The following is a 24686-nucleotide window of genomic DNA, read 5'->3' on the forward strand; positions in this document are numbered from 1 at the left end:
CTGAGGTCTTTGCCCATTTCCCCACTGAGGTACTTATACATCCTGTTGGGTACCTTTTATCTGCCTAATTTCATCAGATACAGATCTCCAAACTAGAAAAATAAACACCTTTGCCATATCTCTTCAATTGGTAAAAATAATGATAATCCAAAAGGATTGGCTTCCTCATGACTCAGGCCACTACATTTTCTTTTAATCCCCAAATGTCCACATTAAATGCTTTGTTCCAGTTACCCTTGGGATGAGCTGCCCATTATAAAAAAATGGAAAATGTCTGATCATGCACTTCCTTTATTATTCTCTTGGAGAGTACACACGTGTGAGTGTATGTGCTTGTGTGTGTCTGTATGTAAATGTATCATCTGGATTCAATAAATTCCACACTGACCAAATTATTTTTATCTATTGAAATGTTATGATAGAAAATACTGTTTGAAGTATGTTGATTTGAGCATGGAAAGCTTCTTAATCAGATTCTACAAAGCCCCTCCATGGAGCCTTCCCTAATCCCTGTAGCCAGTCATAAATTAGTTTTCCTTTGAAACCCCTCAGCTTTTCATTCGTGCTTCTTTGTGGAAATGGGCACATTCTGATGATAGGCATGTGTGTCTCTCTCCCCTACTGATTACGAGTTTCCTTAGAGCCCAGACTACCTCTTACATCCCCTCACAGCCTAGCACAGGGCTTTGTCCAGGGCAGGTTCCCAACACAACAGCTTCAGAGAAAGAACACAGCCATCTCCCCGACAGCTGCATTGATTTTAATGGCACTTAATCTGCATTGTTACTTTAACGCTGCACAGTTAGACACATGTTCGGGTCTTACAGTCCTAACCTTCAGCATGCTCCTTTCAGGCAGCAAAAGGTCTGCATCCTTTGTGGCCACTCTGCAGAAGGGCCTTGTACAAGGTCATAATAAAAATCGCAGGTTTCTAAATTTGGGTCATCTCACTGAGTTCTCAAAACGGGCGGCTGATCAGCCGCACATTTCTGTGCCGCGCGGGGAAGGTCAGTTGAGATTTAAAAAGAGAAACTCAGAAGTCCATTATATCACTCACTCTTAAGTACTAAACTTAAGCATCTTATGCAAATGATAAAGATGAGGTTTAGTTTTCAGACCTGTCCCTTCAGCTTCCTTTTAATTTTTTAAATACTGCTGCTTTGAATATGTGTATTTATTATCAAACTGCTAATACTGTAGGTGGTTGACAGAAGACATGAAGGGGGAGCAAAAATGAGAGAAAGAATAAAGCCACATAAAAAGAAGAGGAAACAAAAACAGCCCTCCACGCCCCATCTCCAGACCCACCACCCACTGCAGGAGGTAGAGGGGGAAGAAGGTCTGTATGGTAACCTGTTTGTTCCTAAACTATTGCTTCACTGCAGGGCATTTATTTCAGCCACAGAGTTTCTATTAAACCTAGGGTATGAATTCCAAGTCAAGACTAATTAGTACAAAAATAAACATACTGTTCTCACGCCAAAGCATAATAAACAAGAAAACGCTCTACTGGTTTCCACTCCAAAAGGCTCATTCTAAACTTTGGATTGTACTGCAGTGACCAAAACTTTAATTACTTCATCTTTATCCAACAAAACATGAGGTAAGATCTCTCTAGAGCTATAATTGCCTTAAGCTTCATGGATCTTCTGAAAAACTAGGTAGCAACGTTTTGAGGAGCCCTAGTTTAGATTCTGTGCACGGTCATACAGAGTGTAGCGCTTTTGCCCCCCAGCTCAGTAAGGTTAAGAAACGTGACACTTTCACGTGACTTGGAGGGGATGTTTTTTTTCTTCCTTCCGGATGGAATTACTTCATTGAAGGAGAGCCCCTGATCCCAGTGGCTCTTAAATAACACACTGTGAATGGAATGGGGGTTGGGGGCAAAGGGAGTGGGTCTGGGGGGAACAGTGGTGAATAACAAGTAGTTTCTTTTTGCCTTTGGAGGGAAGAGAATGATACGTTGAAATAAACATCAAATAGACGTTGATGAAAATACATATAATGTCAAATAAATTAATGACTTAATTAGTGTAGAAAAATACCTCTCTAGAAGAAAAAAATCCCACACCCTTAATTTTATGTCTTTCTAACGTTTACACTTAATTAAATCACAGGTTTTTGTTTATACTCACACAGATGGCTAACTTCACCTCAACAATTCATTGCCTCGTTAAATTTACCACCCAAAAAGGAACAGTCATTTTTCAAAGTACACAAATACCGGTTACCGTGGAAACCAGTGGGTGCCTGCTGTTCCTGATTCTGTTTTCAGAGCAGAATGTTAACCACAGGCCATCCCAGCTGTGACTCACTGGGACTCCTGGCCAGCATGTGGCTCGGTTCCGCTAAGGGTACCATTTCCGGCTTTTAGAAAGCCCCAAGATTTACTCCATCTGAACAGTATTTGAGGCCTTGAGTCCATAGGAAGGGGACTAGCAGAAATTAAGAAGTGGAAGACTGAGATTCTTACTTTGAATATGAAGATCGAATTTGTATAACTGTGTCTAGAGGTTTGGTTTTTTTTTTTAATAATTGAAATGCTGTTTACAGTTTCAAGTTGCCATTTAATGTATCTTCAGATGTGGATATGTATATGTACAAAACCTGCTGTGTAGAATCTTTTCAGTTATCCTCTTCAGGAGAAGATTCCTTTAGGGTTTTTGTGTTTTAGATCTTCTACCCCCACATCACCCTGAAACATCTCAACCACTCTTACAACACTCAGAGAGGAAGGAAATCTCTTGCAGAAGTCTCGCTTGCCAATTTCTATCTACTTCCTTTGCATGGGTTTGATAATTCGGTGCATGCAGAGTTGATGAGACCATTAGAGATTTCTGACTACGGTTGCAACATGAAATGATCCGTGGACTCCTAAATAGTACAGACCCATGCATACAAAATGGAAGACAGAAAACCAAAGACATATCACCGACAGAGTGAGATTTTTTTAAGATTAAGGTTTTTGTAGGTACTTTACGAATCACTGGAACTCAAGTCTGGAGAAACCCAGGGTCAGCTAATGTGTAACCTGTTCCCTCAGCAAGAATCAACTTTATAAACTGCAAGAACTCTCAGAACAGAAGTGTGCTTTCCAAGGGCCTCTTTGTTGCTAGATGGTTTTATGATTTTGAAAATTTGTGGTCCTAATGAATGAAATTATAACTAATTGTCTCCTATCTCAGTTTGGGATGTATAGATAGACTTCTTTTCTAAACCCACTTTAGAATCACAGTGAGTAACAACTAAAACTTAGCCCTTTCTATTTTAGATCAGCATCGAATTCACACTTTGTCTAACTACTGTTTTTCCTATTTACTTGAAATTTTTCTGGAAGAAAAACATTTTTATAGTGGAGGTTTCATCGTAAGAATTAAATATAGTCCATATAAAGAAATTAAATCAAGAGTTTCTTTGAGATGGTATCATTAAAATATGGAGAAACTTCCAGAAAAAAATTTTGGTCCAGTTCCTATAACAAATCTTTAAAAACCCCCAAAGAACTTTATCCTTTAGAGTTTAATATGTAATTGAAATAATTCATCTGCCGTGAGGGAGAATTCTAGGTATAGTAGAGAATCCCTGATGGTTTTACAGAGCAAAAATTCTGGTCAATGTCAAGAAGATAGTTACATTTCTGAGAACTATACTCAGTGAGTTCACAGAGTGGCTTTTTGAAGTCAATGTCACTAGTAGAAGATTATATTTCAACTGAGAGCCGGACAGTAATTTTACTGTAGGAACACACTAGAGTATATTCAATGTGGTCAGCGTCAGGCTCTAGATTCAAAGTCTAGTCTAGCACTAAAATTTGCTTAGAATATAATCTTGTGAAAATTACGTAACCTCCATAAGCTAAGATTTCTCTGTAAACTTGGCATCTTAATGGTACTTATCTCATCAGGTTGTTGTGCTTAGCAAATGAGACAAACCAGGTAATAGGTTGAGGATGAGTCCTGGCACATGGAAAGTACCCCAAATGTTATTCTAACTCTTGGTCAGAGGCAAAGGGAACCAACCTTGTTTCTAAAGAAACCATACCAGAAATAGTTTTGAGAGAAAAAATATGATGGGTAGGTAGAAAGAACTTGAACTGACTCACATGAAATATTTCTCAGAAATCATCCCTGGCAGACCTGACAGGGAAGCAACAAATCAATGAATCACTTGCGAGGAGATGGATGGCCGTCAGGGGCAGCGTGTTGCTATGAGGACCTGGTTTTGTGTGTGGGGAGCAGAGCCCAGTACAGATCATACAGTGGGGCAGGCGGACCAGGGAGTGTGTGTCTGAGTGGAGGGAGATGGTGGATCATGGCAGGGCTGGTGGCGAAGAGGACACTGGGAAATCTGTCAAGGCTGCCCTGGTGAGCGGATCAGGGAGAGACCACCGGTAAGCAAAGTGGCTCTACCTGTGTTTTTTCCTGTTGCAGCCTCCTCTCCCCTTTCCGTCCGGCCAGCCTGCAGCTCTGGCTGCTTGGCCCCTGGAACTCCAGAGGAGTGGGAACTGGTGAATTCTTGGAGCACCTCTTCCGATTTTCCCCACCCAAAAAACAAGTGTACCAGGAACTATGGGAACCGCTTTATTAGAACAGCTGTTGAGAACATTGTTGTCCAATGTTTACAAACAAATCTCCTGGATAAACTTGGAACTTTCAGAGTTTACCTTAAATTTGAAGGACTTTGAAATGTTCCTGTAACAATAGGAGAAATTGTCAAGCAAGATTCATCAAGTAGGGTAAAAGGCTCCCATTGTGGGTGAGAAGAGCCTCGGGTAAAAAAGGAATCCAATTGTGGAGGTAAATTAGGCAAAGGTTTAAAGGAAAGCACATCAGCAGAGCGTGGTAGGCTCTAGAGGGCGCCGTGATGGCCCTGGAGTTGAAGGCTCCCCGTGAGACACCGGGGCGCTCTCACAGTGCCCTCGGATACAGAGGCACACGTCTCCCCCGGCCCGGGAAACGCACTGCCATGTGCTGCAGGCTGCAGCCGGAAGCGTGAGGTACCATCTAAAAGGAAACAGTGACTCAGTGCTGCGCTTTGTAGGAGACAAAGAAGCACCACTGAAAGACCACATTCTGAGTTATTTTGTGTCACTCTGAATTACAGGTCTGTCTCAAACACAGACCGTATAGTCTCCTTTCCCTGGGGTGGCTAGTTGCTGTCCCCTCTTAATAGCGCACTGGTATTTATTTTTGCTTTCTACATATTACTTATTTTAGAAGCCACAAAGGCCGATTTGGGATTGCTTGTTTGTTTAATCATTGTTTAATCATGGATGTATGCAAAGGTTTAACTACAAAGATGTTTTATCTCAGCATTGTTTATAATAGTGGAAATGTGCAAAGATTCTACGTGTTTTACAACAAGAATGGGTGGCTGTACTGTGATGGTGGAACATTCGATGCTGCAAATGCTGTGGTGTAACAAGGAGATAAATAAGTAACAAGGAGAAACATTCGCAAGCTACTGTTACATGTAAAAAAGTCATTGTAGGACAGTATGTACAAAATGATCCCCTTCAAATATTAAATAAAATAAATATATAGGATGGAACTACAGGAAATAAGTACCACCAAATATTATCAGTAATGATGTAATTTAGGTTATTTTTATTTTATCTAGGTTTTTCTATATCTTCTAAAATGTCTGCAATGCCTGTATTCCTGTGTAATCAGGTAAGTTTATTTTTAAAGCATTGTCTCTGGGGACCTACTGACATAGCAATGTTAGATGTGCACTGGTAATGTTTTTCCAGTGTCAGAATTCCATACGCTTTTAGGTTCTCAGATACCCAGCTGGTCTACTAAAAATATTATATTGTCTGTCTCCACAATCTTTTTTATGTGTCTCAAGATTAAACATGAAAATTAGCCCATTAAAATGTTATTATATAAGGTAATCTCCTCCAGCATTAATTTAAAACCATATTTTGTCCCCAATGCTTCCTTTTTTAATCATAACTAGGTTTTTATTATTAATTAGACTAATTCGTTATTAAAAAAGCATTCTTTCAGATGTTCAGGGACCAAAAAGCTCTCACAAACATAAGTTTTGTTAGTCACTGATGGACCAATAAGTGCCTAATTCCCTCCCTAGTGGGAAGTGAAATGCTTTGAAAGCCAAGCATATTCTCCCTCGTATGTACATGAACATTTAATTCCATGAACCACAGCCTTCCCTCTGCCAACTCTACCGCTAATGTGAAGCACTCAACATTTAAAAAAAATTATTCTGCCTCTTAAAAGCCTAACCATCTGCTACAGATGGACTCAGAAACAGGGAGGGACCTATAGCACAGCATGAAATCTTAGAACCTGGAGCTGGAAGGACCGAAAGCCCTGCCATGCAGACTCTTCCCCAACTGAGGGAGGGTGGGAGAAGAAAGCCTGTTCAGTACATAAGTACACGTAAGAACTGAAGGGTAAAGATGTCATTTTTGAAAAAATTCTGAAATGTTGCAGGTGGAAACTGTTCCCATTGTAAAACATAGTCAATCAGTGTAATTAACTGAAATCCACAACAATGACCACTGATTTCTGAATTTAGCCTTCTGCTTCTGCCACATGTCTGTTGGATGATGGAAGAGACCCCATGCCTGTGGTCTGAGAAGCAGAGCTCGGTGAGGACCACCAGGAAAGGAAGTGTGGATATGGCAATTTCAAGTTTTGAGCATCAAATGGAATTTTCACTGGCTTGCGGGTAGTGTGGGGAAATGATTGGTAGGTCTGATTATTATTTAACCTGATCCTGTCCTTCATGTTGGAGAGGATACCGAGAGGGGAAACACACAGTTTCTTTTGAATCTTAGAGCCAAGGCTCTCTTTGGAAGGCTGCTGTATTTGCCTCAACTGCAGCAAATTAATGCAATCACATGAAGATTCTTCATCGTGAGGGATGGTGACAAGTGATCAGCATTTGCCTTTGAGGAAAGGGATTTTGATCACACTGAAATAAACATCTCTCCTTTAAATTTTCTGTAATTAAAAAAACTCCCATGTTACTTGGGCATTTTACTTGGGAGTCTTAAAATTCTTCTAAAATGCTTCTCGTTGCACTTAGCGACGCTACAAAGTATCTGGCTTAATTAACCAATGGATACGCTTCATGCTAAACTCCTTTTGAATCATGGTCCTGCTCCGGCCAATGCTAGATTCATATCCGGTAGGGAGTCTTCAGCTGAATAGTCTGGCACACTGTTTTCACTTTTTATGTGTGGTTTTGAACAGCGATTGTCCTTAGAATTGAAATAGCTTATCTCTGAATTCTAAGCAAAATGCCAGGCGTCCTAGAAGCAAACTTCCTCTGACAGACAGTTCCAGGAAACATGATTCATCTGCCCAGGAAGTGTGCCATGGAAGTGCCATGATAACAGAGTCAGTGCAGATCAATCACTGCTAAGACGTCAGATCTCCTCTGCTTCTCTGCATTTCTCCAGCCAGCAAACAGGATTTTAACTACTCCACTCTTCGATTCGGATACCCAGGCCCTGTGGCTTTTGGAGGAAATCTGTGAGGCCAGGGAAAGGGAGCCCTGCTTTCAACAGGTGGGGCCAATCTACGCTAATCACGCTGGGAAGGCTGTTTTGGAAATCAAATAACCCATGAAATTGTGTTTATGTTTAAGAAAATGATAAATAATATTTATTAGCACTTACTCTGTGCTGAGTATCACTCTAAGCCCTTTCCATGTTATTACCTAATAAAATTAAAATTCCTAGGGGCTTCCCTGGTGGCACAGTGGTTAAGAATCCTCCTGCCAATTCAGGGGACACGGGTTCGAGCCCTGGTCCGGGAAGATCCCACACGCAGCAAAGCAACTAAGCCCGTGCGCCACAACTACTGAGCCTGCACTCTAGAGCCTGTGCTCCGCAACAAGAGAAGCCACCGCAATGAGAAGCCCGCGCACCGCAACAAAGAGTAGCCCCCGATCGCCGCAACTAGAGAAAAACCCATGTGCTGCAACAAAGACCCAATGCTGCCAAAAATAAAAATATATAAATAAATTTATTTTTTTAAATAATAAAATAAAATTCCTAGCAGCTCTATAATGCAGATAACATTTTTATCCCCATTTTAGAATTCTGGAAACAGGTATAGAGAGGTAATTCAGCATTTTGAAAGGCATCAACAACTCGAGAAGAATTGTTCTTGTTTCCTTCCTTGGTAATTATTTTTTTAAAAAAAGAATTGTCAAATTCAAAAATACAGCAAAGTCCTTATTCTCTGTGATAACAGAGAGTAACACAAATAATTTTTTAAGTAACAGTGATACTACCCCAAACTCCTATTATTCAATGGAATCAACATTTTCTTCACTATATTTCTTAATAGAGCTTGGAATAAAATAAGTGGACCAAAATGTTGGCTTTATCATTTATCATTTATCCTTTGTGAGAATTGTCAAATGCAGTAGTGAAGCAGGCTGTAGACAGAAAGCAAGAGGAAAATTAAATGTCTTGAGAAATGAACTGTTATTTATATCTCAGCCTAAAGAACCGAACGCTCTCTATTTAGGAATTTCTTTATACCTAACTAAGGTGCTGGGGCAAATAATGACATTATGTGGGCTTCCCTGGTGGCGCAGTGGTTGAGAGTCCGCCTGCCGATGCAGGGGACACGGGTTCGTGCCCCGGTCCGGGAAGATCCCACATGCCGCGGAGCGGCTGGGCCCGTGAGCCATGGCCGCTGAGCCTGCACGTCCGGAGCCTGTGCTCCGCAACGGGAGAGGCCACGACAGTGAGAGGCCCGCGTACCGCAAAAAAGGAAAAAAAAAAAAATGACATTATGTAAGTGTTTACTATGTGCCAGTCTCTTTATATATAAAAACTCTTTTGTGCTGACTGTCCCATTTTACAGATGGGGAAAGTGGACCACTTAGAAGCTAAATAACTTGCTCAACATTTCCCGGCTAGTTAGTGGCGAAGTCCGGGTTTAAAGCCAGGCTACCTGGCTCCAGAGTCTATACTATACCAAAGTAAACAGGTGCCGAGACTCCTGAGCAAGATTTCATGTTCTATTATGGAGACTGAGAGCCTGCGAGACGCCCTCCAGTGAGTGAGCAAAGGTGAGGTAGTAAATCTTCACTTATTATTAACATGCACAAGAGTCTGCAGATAGGAGAGAGCTGGCCTGGGCAGTTCAAATGCCAGGGGACGCCCCAAGAACAACAGGAAGATCAGGGTCTGGAGCCGCTTCCAACTGTGGTTTACCTTTAAACCAAAACGTTGGGAAACTGAGGTCATTGTGTGTGAGATCTGTACAGAATCAGCTGTGTCTTCATGAGACCAGCAGTGATGAAAACACAGGCATCTGTGGACACTTTGCTCATTAGAGAGGATGCAAAGTCTTTAAAAGGATAAAAGAAGTCAAAGTCCTCCCAAGAGCTGAATGGTGGAGGAAGGACACTTGGAAGAGAAAGAGAACAGACTCTGAACTTTTGGAGCCAAACAGACCCAGGCTGTGCCTGGGAGTGGAAGTCGGACCTCAGGAGGGAGGAACAGCCACTCATAACCGACGAGTCACGAGGAAGGGAGACGACTCGTCCAAGAGATGGAGAGACAGCGTCCTGAAAGGTAGGAGGAAGAATCTGAGTGGCCAAGAGGGAGTTATCCTCTCTGTGGGGTGAGCATGGGGGAGGAATAATAAACATTTCCGGAGTACTCATACTTGCCAGCTGTGCAGATCGCTTCATTTGATCTTCTAACAACTTCGTGAGTAGTTGTAAGTATGTTTGCCATTTAATACATGAGGAAGCCGAGGAAGCCAGAGGTTAACTTCTGTGCCCAAGGTCACAGCCAGTGAGAAAGAGCAAAGCTTTGAACCCAAGTGGACTTCAGAGCCTGCCGGTTATTGCGACCTGGGTCCATCACCTCCTGGCAGTGTGGTCTTAGAGTGAGTACTGTTGCTTACCTGCGGCCCAGTCCTCCTGTCTGTAAATGACCGCAAAACCACCCAATTGCTAAATTATCCTGAAGATAAGCAATAATTATCTATCAAGGTGTCTGTAAGAGTGGCTGGCACATAGTAGACATTGACGACTGTGATTCTTTTTTTTTTTAATTTTTATTGGAGTGTAGTTGATTTAAAATGTGTTATGGTTGCTGTAATTCTCAAAAGAGACGTTTGAGATGTGAAGGAGAATTTTATAATCTCTCACGAACTTGAACATTTTGCTTCTTTGTATGAGAATAAAAATGGGAAACAAATTTTGGAAAGCATCTCTAGAATAATGTTTCCCTAAGAATGTTCTGTGGATTACAAATGTCCAATAGGTGTTAGAATTCTGGGCCAAGATGGAATCCCCTGGAATGTTGCCTTTCGTGTCCCCCGAGTGTCTCCACCCTGAGGGAGGCCCCTCTGCCTCTCCTCGTTGTCGCTCTGCATGCAGTTTTATCAGGCTGTATCCTGATGTCTTTCTTTTCGTCATGTTACCACGCCCACCCCATCCAGTGTGCGTCCAGTTCGATTGATTCTGCCCCCCAGGCGCTCTCAAATCCCCTGTCGTTGACACATTCCCCCTCCACAGCCGTGTGAAGGGCTGGCCATCTCGCACCTGAACTGCGGCAATGCTCTTTCTGAATCTCCAAAGTTCCTCGTACCCCTCCCACTTATCCTCGAAGCCAGAGTGTGGCAAAGTGCCAATCCAGCATGCTGTCTCTGCTCACTCTTGGAAGATCTCTTGCTGCCCCAAGCGGTCACTGGAACGCTGCACCTGCACACAGGGCTCTAACCTGCAGGTCCCTGCCCAGCTGGGAGCCGCAGCCTTGGCCTCAGACACGCTGTGTCCTTTCGGTTCTGACAGATGTTCTCCTCGACCCGACTCGAGCCAAGCTCCTCTGAGCCTTCCTCCCGACTAAGCCTCAACCCTGGCCTATAAAGAATCTCAGAGTCTCAGCACAAATGATTTCATCCACTTATTCTCCCCAAATTAAAGGACCGAAACAAACACGAACGTAGTTTCTAACAGCCCAAGGTCACATCCCCAGGATGACCCCAGGCCCCCTCAAAGTGCCCGCCTGAGAAAGCGCAAGGCCGCCTAAAGGATTTACTGTTTGTTCCAGCCAACACCTGGGGATAGGCCCCGGACCACCCTTTCTTGGAACACATACTAAAAAGGGCTTAAAGTTGTGACTCCTTCTCCTGTCCTTTTGAGATGTATTATGTATGTATCTCCTACAACTCATAGTGTCTTTCTCAAGGATCTAAACTCCATTCCTTTGAAATGAAACCATTAGGAAGGACAGGCCCCTTGCCTCCCAGTCTCCGTGAGAGGATCGAATCCTTACCTCCATCACCGCCAGATACAGACACAGAGGCCTAACCACGCTCATAGTGACCAACGCTCACTAGTTTTTCACATCCCTGACTCTGCTCGAGGCCCCGCTGGTCCCCTCCCAGCTGCCTGATTCTCCCTTTAAAACACCTGGTCATTTCTGTACAAATCGAAGTTCAGTTCAGTTCATGCTGGACCTGCTTCCCTATTGCAGGAGCATAACGCTGATTAAAATATGTTCTTTCCGGGCTTCCCTGGTGGCGCAGTGGTTGAGAGTCCGCCTGCCGATGCAGGGGACACGGGTACGTGCCCCAGTCCGGGAGGATCACACATGCCGCGGAGCGGCTGGGCCCGTGAGCCATGGCCGCTGAGCCTGCGCGTCCAGAGCCTGTACTCCGCAACGGGAGAGGCCACAGCAGTGAGAGGCCCGCGTACCGCAAAAAAAAAAAAATAAAAATTGTTCTTTCCACTTTAACTAGTGTCTGGTTCTGTTTACCTTTGACAGTTCCTCAAACACAACTTGCCTTAGTGAAACCTACAGCTCCCTGACACCTTGCTCAGTTACCCTTCCCCAGGGATGCCTCCTCTGACCCACGGCGAGCCGGGTCCTCCTGCTTCGTGTCTCTAGAGCTTCCGATAATATTCCCGATAATATTCCCCGATAGCACCTCACAGGGCTTGTGTGATAAATTAAGATCTGCCTCCTCCACGAAAACAAGAAAAACTGATGCTAGGACGGTTTTATTTCCACAGCCTATGTGTCTGAATTATACTTGAATGACTGAATGAGTGGATAAATGAATGAATGATGCATATGTAGGAAGGTAATAGCCTGAGGAAGTACTACAGCAAAAACAGAACAAAACAACTGACTCTGTTACATTGTGTTTGATTCAGCATTTCCCAAATTTATTAGAATTTAGGTCTCTTTGTTTGTAAAACATCTGTCAACACGTGTGGCAGAGAGAGCTACGTAGTTTCCCCAAATCAACTTCCCCTTTGTCTGGCTTCCTGAATCACCATGTGGAAAGCAAAGGAATACCTACATTGGTCTCTAACATGATTGAGAAATAAACTTGTATTGTACTAAGCATCTAAGAATTTCCAAGTTCTCCATAAAACAGCTAGTATTCCTTAACTAATTGCAATAGCTGTGGATCTGATGCTGCACAGTTGCAGTTATGGAAATGCTGCCCAGGCTGCAGACTTAGACAACATGGATATAGCACTGGAAGACTGAGGGACATTAGTAATGTTTTCATGCATTTTTTTCATTAGCAGCGGCTTATTTTGTCACTGAAAGGAGGACATGGAAGTGCAATAAGCAATGATATAAACATCTGGTGAACAGGATGACATCAGAAAGAGGAGTTGGCAAGACATGAAGTGAACCTTATAAAGACTAGAGGGAAATGCATTTGACAGAAGTCACTGACATAACCGAGGGGACTTGAAATGGACATAAGTGGAAAGGGGAAGGCATCAGAAAGATATGAAAGGATGTCATGCAAGATGATAGTGGCAAAGATGCCAAATAAAGAAAGTGGAGGAGAAAGTTTAGAATCAGAATTCACACATGGTAAAATGAATCTGACATTTTTATGTAATGAGATAAACATAACAGTATCACCAGGCCTTGGTGAGTCAAAGCATATAATTCAGCTGTAGCAATGGAAAAGTAAGACCTCCTGAAAAAGAAACATGGAATAGCACTCGAAGTTATATGTTAAGAAGATACCTATTAAAATACTTACAGCTTCCCAGGAGAGAGCTGGGAAGTGAGGATAAAATGTGCTGTCACGATGGAAGTGAATGACAGTGGCCTCAGCTCCTGGACTAAGGCTGAGGTGGGGTTTGCTCTGTTGGGATTCCCAGGGATTTTGATTGAGCGGGTCTGGGATGGGGTCTGCGAATACATTTTTCTAACAAGATCCCCAGGTGATTCTCGAAGGCAGCCAGATTTAGCAGCCAGTTATGGGGGCTTTATCCTCCACCATCAGCTTCTCCCTCGGCAGAATTTTTTTCTTTTTCTTTTTGCAAAGGAAGCACGTCAACACTAGTGGAGCAAAAAGACACACAGGAATGGCAACGGGCAGGTGTCTTTCCAGACACCTCTCGTGTCTTGTTCTTAAAAAAAGCATAGCATGTGCTGAATTCGTTATATGCTGTCCTCTGTCAGAAAGTAAAGAGTGAAGAGAAGTGCTCTCATGGACTAATCCTGACCAGCAGAGAAGTGGTTGTTACTGCAGAAGTGACCAAAACGTTAGGCGAGAGCGATCAATTTCCCTAGAGCCTGTGATGATGGGACACATCAGTCATGAGCTTGAGGTTTGAGAGACTGAGACTTTGCAAGGAGATATGAGCCCAGGGACCAAAAACAATTTAAAAATTAAAAATTACGGACTTCCCTGGTGGCGCAGTGGTTGAGAATCCGCCTGCCAATGCAATCCCTGGGCCGGGAAGATCCCGCATGCTGTAGAGCAACTAAGCCTGTGTGCCACAACTACTGAGCCTGTGCTCTAGAGCCAGTGAGCCACAAATACTGAGCCCATGTGCCACAACTAGTGAAGCCTGCACACTCTAGGGCCCATGTGTCGCAACTACTGAACCCATGTGCTGCAGCTACTGAAGCCTGCGCGCCTAGAGCCCGTGCTCCGCAACAAGAGAAGCCACCACAGTGAGAAGCCTGCGCACCGCAACCAAGAGTAGCCCCCGCTCGCCGCAACTAGAGAAAGTCCACATGCATCAATGAAGACCCAACACAGCCAAAATCTTTTTTAAAAGTTTTTTAAAAGAAAAACAATAGATAAAGGAAAGGAAATTCAAGAAAAATGACAAATTCTTAAAAAATTAAACTCTGTCCACAAAGTCAGGAAAAATTTGAGGAGCAGTAAAAGGGAAAACCTCAGAAGAACTCAATCTAAGAAAAAAACCCATAGGGCTACCCAGGACCCTTCTGACCATTTTATGAGCACACATACAAATTAGCTAAACTTCGGGATATGGTACAATTAGAAAAAAAATGTCTATGTTTTAAAGCTATGACTGGGGCAAAAGAAAGATGAAAATGTGAGTTGGACCAGTGCTTACAGAAGATAGTGTAATGTCGTGAAGATGAAGTAGAAAGATTCCTTGTATGATTTTGAAACTGGAAGAAGAAACACTGAAATCCAATTTAGAATATAAGACAGTCAATTCCTTTACATGAATTTTTCTGGGTTCAAGTGCATTACATCCTATTGAACTGAGAGATGTGGACATTGCAGAACTGATTTTGTAACCTCGCTTGCTTTATGAGTAATTCAAAACAACACTTTAGGGGAGTTCCCCGTTGGTCCAGTGGTTAGGACTCCGCACTTTCACTGCCGAGGGCCCGGTTCAATCCCTAGTTAGAGAACTAAGATCCCACAAGCCGCAGGGCATGGCCAAAAGAAAAGAAAAAAGAACAAAACAATGCTTTAGCATGCCGGCGGAACCCTCCTCCCTGCTGGAAGGTTCTGCCTCTTCCCGTAGACATGAACTCTGAGCAATGCAGGCCAGAGGGCCGGACCTCACCGCTCCTGGGCAGAGCTGGCCATGCTGCCTAGATCCATGCCTTGCTGTCAAACTGAAAAGGATGAGCCACCTGTCCTTGTAATTTGTCAAGGGCAAGTCTAGGTTGTTGTGAGCACTTGAGGTCCACGGTCACGTAGTGTCATGGCTGGGGTGGCCTTATTTAAGCTAAAACTGTGAGGCTGCAGAAACTCAGAGGAAGCTGTGGGGACGAAAGGTATAAACGGACTATACATACGCAGGGAGAAGCAACAAAGCCAGAAGAAAGGAGAAAGAAAGGAGACGCTACTGAGCCCCCTTGGTTCCTGCCCTCTCCCGGCTTTTCAGTTGATGCCGTGTGTCATGAGGATTCTCCCTTTCTTAGAGGAACAGCCCTCTAATCTTTTCTCCATGGGTTAGTTTGAGTGTGTACCTGCAACCAAGAGTATAAGGCAGAACAGGAGGACTGCCAGAGGTCTGAAGGGAAAATGTTTCAACTTCCAAAATGTGGGAAAGATTTATTCTGGAATCTCACAGATGAGTAAGATTGATGGTAATTTCGGGAAAAATTCTAAATTGGACACTGAACGTAAGTTGGCAGCATGTAGCAAAGATATAGCAAATGACCACTGCTTCCCTATGAAAATGTCATGCTAAATAACATGAATTCCTCTTGGTGACAGTGTCACGAGAGTGGTCAACTCGAGGGTTCCATGGAAACCCCCTCTTGTCACCTCTGAGAGTGACAAGTACGGAAGAGAACACGCGTGGAGTATGTGTGGTGTCACGGCTCAGAGCATCAGTCCAGAGCCACAGAGCCTGGTGGAAGGCCTGGCTTTGCTACTATAACCTTTGTGACTACAGACAACCTGGCTTTGTCTCAATTTCCTCACCTGTCAAATGGGAAAATGATATTTCCTACATCACACGGTTGCTGCGAGAATTACCTAGCAAATAATGTGTTCAATAAATACCAGCTATTATTATTACCAAGTTGTTTGAATAGTGCTATCCCGAAAATGTTCAATAACAGATGCATTTTAATCCAAGAAACCTATCATTTTAGAGTATTTGAAACAGGTAGCATCTTTCTGATATTTTTATCAATTATTTTTGGAGAAGGCATAGGCCAATGGCCAATGAGTTTATATGCAAATGAATAATGCTCTAAAGACCAGAGAATCAGGATTTAGAGGAATCATGATGAGATGGAGTTCTAAGGCAAAATAGTGAAATATAACTTAATAGAAATAATATCCTATGTTTGGCTATGAAGCCATTGCCATTCATGTAAAAGTGACCTGGAGATTACAGCTGTTTAATATCATCCAACATTACGACTCGGCTAACAACAAACCTACAATACCAGAGCGCAAGAACCAGATGATACGGTCCAATGCCAGGTTAGTCGGAGCGTTGAATCCAATCCAGTGCCACATTTTAAGAGACACTGACACACAAGAGAACACGAAGAGGAGGGTGTCCCACGAGAGCTGACCTTTCTGGATGTCTTGGCAGCATCTCTCCTTGTCACCTTGTGTCACATTCTCTCCCCTCAGCTTCCATGACACAACCTCGCAGTCTTCCTCCTTCCTCTTCTCCCCACCCACACGCTCCCAGTTGACCTAACACTGGCTCTGGATTTCCTGGGCCTCTCTGTGCTGATTTCTCCCAAATCCATCACTTTCGTTTGTATATTCAATACCTATGAAAAATCTCTTCTTCCACAGAGCCTCAGACTCAAAATAAAAATGAAAAAGTGAAATCAAGTTATAAAATACAAAAGAAATCCTTAAGGTTGACTTTCCCAAATTGCATGGGCAATATGGTCTTACTCCTTTAAGCAAATGACCCTTCCTCCCACTGAGTATTTTATTTCCAAATACGAATCATTTCATTTTGCCCAGAGGACAAAGTAATAAAGGATGGAATCGCTTCCCAGTGGGATCTTTACCAACCCACACCTCTCAGCAAGGCTGGGCACGTGTCCAACCAGCACCTAATCAAGTCCTTTCATAGTTTCAATTCTGTTAATTCAAAATAACTGAATTCTGGCTGCAGTAATAGCTACTCACTTTGGTCTTGGCTAAGTCACTTGAAAAAACCATTGAACTAGAAGTTATTAAAATAATGGAAACTAGATTTTGTGTTTGTGGCTTTTCTCTCCTTAAGGCGTTATTTGTGCTTTTAAAATTTCCATCATAAACCAGCCATTGTAGCGATTGCTCTGGTCTTGCCCCTTGGCTTACAGAAATGGAAAACCTCTCCTCTCTCTGGCAACAGTGTGATTCTTTGGAAGGCTTTGCTGAACTTCTGGTTCTCATTCTGTGTTTTTGCTGCTTTCACCATCAATGTTGCATAAGATACACATCATCTGTGGACGCCCTCTGATTAGTGGCTCGGCCATTGTTGGAACAAGTATTTTTCATTAGACAGTTTTCGAGCACTTCCAAAAATTATCTGATGGGCCTTTTTGTTACCATTCCACCCTCAAGTAAGTCCAAAGAGCTGGAGTCCGGTCCCTGGAAAGGTTTCAGCTCAGTTCCTCCCCATTCCTTCTGCCAAAGCCTCCTTTAAAACCCAGTTCAAAAGCTTCCTCCCCTCCCTGCTCTCTCCACTGTGCTTTATCAAGTAAGGCACCCAGCAGATTGTTAAATGTGCAACACTCGTCACGCCCACGAATTGTATTTTGGGTTGTGCTTGAAGTGGCTGAATTGCAGTGACTGTGTAGAGATTATACAAAAAGGCCAGTTTGGAATTCGGTTCTTTCTCATTAATTAATAGCTCTCCTTTAAGCTGATGCTAAAATATGACTGCGATATTCAGTTTAACCTGAACTTACTGAACCCCTATAAGATCCCAACTCTGTAATCAGTGCCTGGGTTACAAAATTAATCAGAGACAGCTCACACTTTCAGAAAGCTCATGGTCCAGTAGGGCATGTGGACACAGTCACAGAAGTACAAACATGATAGGATAGACTGCTGGGTTTGTGGTATGAACACGTGGCTTTGAAAGCAATCCGTGCCTTTTTTTTCCTAAAGAATGAACAGTGTCTCACCATGTGAAGAAAAGAAAAAGGTGATCACCCCAGGTAAAGGAATGAGACAAACATGCCATTGTTAAGCTTGTGAAGACCACCTGAGCACTAGATCAAGGAAAGGAGACTTTAAAACCACTGTCAGTTTCATGCTTGTTTTATGTTTGTTTTACGTTGTCTCATATTTTCTTTGAATACCAGTAAATATAACTTTCTGATGGGTAAACACTATGCTTACTGTTTCTATGATACTGAGCTTTTCTAAATATAAAGCAAGATTTTTTTTTTTTTTACCCAAAGAAAGTATCCTTCAAAAACAAGGGAATCCATGTATTCGGCACCTCACAAAGTCTCTCAAAGTATGGGAAGCTTTCTCTTCTTTGTTTTGAACAAAAGTACAATTTGAAAAAAATATGTCAAACTCAAATGACCTCGATCAACGCTAGTTTGTTTTAAAGAATTGGTAAAAAAGAGGGTTAAGAAACTTTTACAAAGATAATGGTTTTTTCCCTGGGAATATGTCCTCAAAGTTACATGTGCTGACCGTTGGAAGCCTTTGCAAGCAAGACTTCCAAAAATCACTGACCATCTTAAAGAGAAAGACACTCAACAATTGTGTTTGGATAGATGGGATGAGGGGAAATGTCCTAACGTTATCAGAGTGGGTACTGGTCTCTTCAGAAAAGATTTCTAGTGAAAACATCATACGTAGATTCAGAAGTATTATATATTAGCAATGTAGACGGAGATAAAAGATGATGTGTCAGAGGACTCAAAAAGAGATTTTATTAATGATGAAAACTAGATGGCAAAATATATGTAAATAGCCTGAGTAAAACTGTTTCATGAAGTGTGAAAGTGGAAAATAATATTCTAAACTAATAGTTTATAAAATATATAATTTTATATATGAATGTATAACTACATTTGTAAAGTAAAGTAAGTAGCTGCCTACCTGTTCAATCTGTATCTCTACAAAGTTGCATATGCGAGTCAGCAAAAAAGCTTTGGTAAATAAAATATTTTATCATAAAAGTAGCAGATTACCTCATATTTTGGGTTACCTAATTCTCAAGCAACTTTTATCACATAACATTGTATATGGAAAGTTCAATAAATGTTATTGGTGGTCATTATTGTAACAAATAGAAACTTCCATTTTACAAAAAGAAAAATTAACTGAAATGAACTTAAGTTTAAAAATAAAAAACAAGAATCAAAATCATGATTCCCAGTATCAGGTAAATTAAGTGTTAAATAAAGCCATGATACTTAAATACTTTCTGATTTCTTGTTTACAGAGAACATAAAAACAACCAACAAAAACCAGAAGCTATCCTTCTACTTCTGCATTATTTAAGTAATATGAGATTACTCAGTCCAGAAGTTACACTGAAACCTAAAAACATAGTTATTTGTGAATACAATTTAGTAGATTAAATATCCTTACTATCAAGATGATGCAGTGAAAGAGACATGAAATATACCTATTCAAATACCATGGGTAGTTGGCATACTATAGACATGTAGGGCAGAGTGAGAGATCCAGTTCTACAAAGCATGATGACGTTTATCTTGGCTTGCTAACTTGAGCTGAAAATGCAGTGATTTATTTAGCTTCAGAACACATACCTCTAAGTAGTCGGTGGAGCAGTTTGTGTGATGTTCCAATTCAAAGGCTAAAAACGTATAATTCACAGTGTTTCCAGTTGTTGCTCGGATGGTCCAGTTGCAACGCTGATTGACAGAATAGGGATTTGGATAATGTATACTCTCTAAGATGCCATACGTCTGATTCACAATCACCACGTTCTCACACGCTGGAAAAAATAATAATGATTGTTAAGAACCACCGTCATATATATCATAATTGCTCCAAGATGTGTGTGAGATTTTCCTTTAGGAAAACAGCTAGGTTAAAAAGAAACCTATGGGGCTTCCCTGGTGGCGCAGTGGTTAAGAATCCGCCTGCCAATGCAGGGGACACAGGTTCGAGCCCTAGCCCGGGAAGATCCCACATGCTACGGAGCAACTAAGCCCGTGCGCCAGAACTACCGAGCCTGCGCTCTGGAGCCCGCGAGCCACAACTACTGAGACGGCGTGCCACAACTACTGAGCCCGCACTCCTAGGGCCCGTGCTCTGCAACGAGAGAAGCCACTGCAATGAGAAGCCCGCGCACCACAATGAAGAGTAGCCCCCGCTCACCGCAACTAGAGAAAGCCCGCGCACAGCAACAGAGACCCAACGCAGCCAAAAATGAAAATAAAAAAATAATAAATTTATAAAAAGAAGAAACCTATATGTATGTGAGTATACAGACACACGCACACATACATGCATATATATACATGTAGTTGGTGCAGCATCTTTATAGGGAAACGGTTGCCATTTAGAACAAATGTGAAATAATACTTAAGTGAATTCATAAACCTTAAAGTGTCATGAAAATTCCCTGCGTTAAAACAGGCATCAAATTCCTGTGAATTGGTGCAGAGCAGAATAGCTTAGCACGACTCAGACATCAGTCTAATTTGCTTGTTTAGAAAAGTGTATTAAACATTCCATGCTTCTGTTTTTCTAACTTTAGCATTTGGAAGGGACACAAATCTTGGCCTTTAAATTCAACAGTTTAAAAACACAAAGTCCTGTGTGAGGGCTAAAAATGAATAACAACATGGCTTTGTTGAACATTCAAAAGTCAGCATGAAATTCATAATAAAGACTCTGTTATTCCTCCAGTTAGTCATCAGGAAGTATCAAACGAACAGAAGCAGTGTAAAGGATTTGAAGAAGAAATAAAAACATTAAATTCTGAATAAAGTCTTCAAGCCAGTGGTGGCATTTCCGTCAGCTGAATTTTCAACAAAACCGTGCTAGGGACTTCTAGGTACGGGGTAGTCCTGGGAGTCAGTGCCAAATTCCGCCAAACTTCATGGCTTGAATAAGGCCTGTGCAGGCCTCTTCTCGAGTCTTTTTCATATTGTATGATGTGCAATAAAAGAGAATGGGAAAATAAATACTACATCAAAAACGTTGTCTCTGAAAAATGTGGTTCATAGATGCATTTCTACTGCACTGCTTCTCCACTGGTGGCTGGGACACCATTTGTAAGCTTTGGTATGGACAAGCCTACATTTGTGGGTCTTCAAAATCTTCCTTTGCTGGAACAAGGGCATAAAACTCTTTCTTCTTAAAAGTATTTAGGTCACAATTTTGCCCACCAAGGATTTCTAAAGAAGAATTTTGTTGTTTTGGGTGCCTGCGAGAAGTTACATCTATTAGGCAGGTAGGTACCATGGGCCTCAATGACTACACAACAGGGCAGGGGAAAATATATTCCATTAAACCCTATGGGTTGTCTCCCAGTTCTCAGGCATCGTACTATCTGCAAACCTCCAATTTCAAATGGCAGATTGCACAGGAAATCTCACCGGTTAGCTCCGATTCTACCGTTAAGGACCTATATCCATTGGCACTACGTTACTCCTTCAGTGTTCTGACATTATTAGAGAAAAACAAAGTATCAGGAATACAAAGAAAAGGAAGGGACCTTTAATAATCAATGTGACTATAACCAAGAAACAAATGATCACAGCATTAATAATATTAGAGAATGATTTTATGCTCAAACAGATACATCCCTTGATAAAACTGGGGAGAGATTTTCATACGTTAACAATGAATTTCTGAAGAACAAAGCCATATATCATTAAAACTCAATATTCAAAACTACCTAGAATGTAGCCTAACTCTCAGAAGCAAGTGAATGTGAGCCTCAAATTCACACATTTCAAGGTTAAATATTAATACTTTCAACTAATCCAAAGGGTATATAATCTGTGTGTTCAGATTACGATCTTGTAATTTTCATTCCATTTTTAGGTAATTGTACCAAAATTATTGATAAGCTTAGCTTCGGTGGGGCAACGAACTCTACTTTTTAAAACACAGATAAGTTGTTTATTAAATAACATAAATTAAAGGAAAACTTATTTTCTTGAATTTTCATTTTGAAACTAAATTTAGGAAGTATTTAATTCTAGTGCTAGACGGGAGATTTCCTGATCAACTGATGTAATCTTTTTTTTATGAGAAAGTCATGTAACCCCAGAGAAAACAAGTGAACTTCCGAGGGACTTGGGGGTCAGGACAAACACCTGGGACCCTTGACTCTTTGTTCAATACTCCTTTAGTTCCACCATCTTGCCTCAAGGGAAAGCAGATTTTAAAACGGCATCTCTACAATGGCCAGATTTTTCCACAGCAAAGAATGTACCTACTTCACATACGATTCATAAGCATAGTCTCCCTTAATAAAATTTAAGTACCTTTTGAGACAGAAGCCAAAAACAACAGTGTTCGATACACTTCGGTACAATGGAATAATGTCTAATTAGAAGTTTGTAATGTTTAATCCAAATGAAAACCCATTAGCTGCTAACCTGTTACACTGATCTTTAGCTGAATTGCAACTGTCTGAGCATATTCCGCTTCCAGGTTTCTGTAGCTTCACCACGTGCTTTAGTTGCACGACATTAAATTCAAGGCGTAAGCGTTTCTCCCTCAGAGTTAAATTGTTTTTCATAAGGAGGTAAGATTTCTTTCAGTTGCTCAAACCAATGGGTTACACTTATTTCAATTTGCTTCATTCATCCAGAGATTGAAGACCCACTACAGGCACCAAGCAACCGGCACACACACTTACTCTGGTGGTATTTAAGCAGGAAGCCACGTCCTTGCTGACCTTCATCTGTCCTCAGTTTTAAAGACATGCTGTCTCCACTAGAACGGACGACAGGCGGTTTCTCGTTCCCACAAAGCTGAGTTAGTAGATGAGAGCTGGTACTTGGCCCATCATATACCTTTAAGAAAATGTTTTAAATGTCAGATGATTATGGCTATACACACTATCTAAAGGACACTGTATTTCTTAAGAAGTGGGGAAGAAATACAAAGTGATATGACAAAAGAAAAGTCCTGGATCAAAATAGCTTTTAAAATTATATTTAAATGTCTATAAACTTGAGCCATGAACTCAGAACCCAGGTTGAAATGTAAAGACTGAAAATGAAGGATTATTACATGTTTTGGAGACCATAGCTATTATCAGTAGTCTTCCTTGCTTTTTTAGTTCATAGTTTATAATTTATTGCACTTTAATACATTTTTTATTTAGATGGTTTTTCAATGGACGAGGGTGACTTGCTGATACTGTAAAAAGTCCTGTTTCGATGACTTCAATTATCTTCTCTAATTCACCCTCTAATACATCTTCTAGATTGTTAGTTTTCAGTGTATATATAGAAATTATGTAGATAATAATTGTGATAAATCTCACAACCCCTTTCAGGAGATTTTAACCAAATCTTAACAGTGCATATTCAGCATATTGATATTTTAAGTACTTAGTGTACCAAGACATTCATTAATGTATGCTGTACTTAGAAGGCTATTCTCATCAAATTTTCTTTTAATTTTTTATTGTTTCAGTTTTTAATATGGATCTTTTGTTTAAATGTTCCCCTTTCCCCAATCTCAAAAATAAAAAATGATGCACTAAGGTGTGTTGGGCAAGATGGAAGCAGTGGAGGCTACAAGTGAAACTTTATACATACGGCCAGATAATCTGAAGTGCAGTTTGGATGGTACTCCAAATGGAAGTCTTCAAATTCCAGTTCAAACGGACTGCCGTGGCTGGATTTCAACCACCAGTGGCACTGGGAGCCGTGGTGGTAGGGCATCGGGTAGTTGGGAGATGTGAACATGCCGGTGGGAGTGGTGAGATTGCCTCCACAACCTACGGGAGAGAGACATGGGATGACACACATCCTTTTCTTTCTGGTAAAACTGCAACTTCTTGTCTATATCAAACTGGTGCTACTGTCACTCCCCTTTAAACCAAGTTGCAAAACAAAACTGCACCGCCAAGGAGTAGCTAGCCTGTAACCCTAATTCACGTCAATGTACTTTCCTTTTCCTAAGCAAGACGAACAGCTTGATGAACTATACCAGGGAACTAGAACATTTTCCCTTACTTTGCCCTTCAAAAATGAAAACAAAACGGCTACTGTTAATTCAGAAATATTCACAATGTTGAAGTTTATTATAAATAGTACTGACAAAATACAGCTGGAAAAAAATAGATAAGAGCACAGCAATCCCACAATCAAGATGCCAGTTAGACTGGACTCTCCAATAAAAGACAAGTCTTGGCCATTTACCTGTTAATGACCCATCCCAATAAGCCGAGAATCCAGGCCCTGAGCCAAAGAAGTCACTCTTAAATTTTAACCATAGTTTGTTACTGTGGGAGATGATTCTTGGAGGTGGATTGGAGCCACAGTATTGCCCCAGGGGTGGTGAAGTTTCATAGCCTCCATTCCTGTGACAAAATACAGATGTGATCATTTGTTAGGGTATTGATAATATTACGATATAAACATTTAACGTTAATTGAACTTTGAGATCAAAAACAGATCAGTTTGTCAGTCAACCTCTTTCTCAAATATTCTAAGAACAATTCCAAGTTTTCAATTTTTCACTTCATTAAATAATATATGAATAATAACATAGAATAACCATCATGTATGGTTGGCATGACATTTTATATAACCAGTTGCAAATGGAGAAAAAGTGTTTAATCTTCTCCCTCTCAAATAAAGCATCTGGCAAATGGGTCAGAGAACAAAGGATAAAGAAACCATAATTATTAACAGTAGAAACAAATGTTGCTTAATTTTATAGAGAAAACCTAAATGTTTTTCTTCTCATTTGAAAATTTTCAAAATTTAATATATTTGACATAGTTAAGCAAAATTTTGAAGATAATTCTTTCCCCAAGAACTT

The 24686-nt window shown here is 41.3% G+C and overlaps 1 protein-coding gene across 2 annotated transcripts in view; it reads right to left on the bottom strand.

The window, feature by feature from the left end:
* The window catches only part of CUBN (cubilin), a 269991-nt gene that overhangs the window by 175976 nt on the left and 69329 nt on the right, over positions 1 to 24686 (bottom strand). For both annotated transcript variants that reach the window (XM_024750090.1, XM_024750089.1), the window contains exons 25-28: positions 24062 to 24222; positions 23456 to 23637; positions 22546 to 22702; positions 19472 to 19659 (exon numbers count right to left, since the gene is read on the bottom strand). In XM_024750090.1, the coding sequence (XP_024605858.1) occupies positions 19472 to 19659; positions 22546 to 22702; positions 23456 to 23637; positions 24062 to 24222 (688 nt within the window). The remainder of the gene's footprint in view (positions 1 to 19471; positions 19660 to 22545; positions 22703 to 23455; positions 23638 to 24061; positions 24223 to 24686) is intronic.

Source organism: Neophocaena asiaeorientalis, unplaced genomic scaffold, assembly GCF_003031525.2.
Source record: "Neophocaena asiaeorientalis asiaeorientalis breed wild unplaced genomic scaffold, Neophocaena_asiaeorientalis_V1.1 scaffold4, whole genome shotgun sequence".
NCBI lineage: Eukaryota > Metazoa > Chordata > Mammalia > Artiodactyla > Phocoenidae > Neophocaena > Neophocaena asiaeorientalis.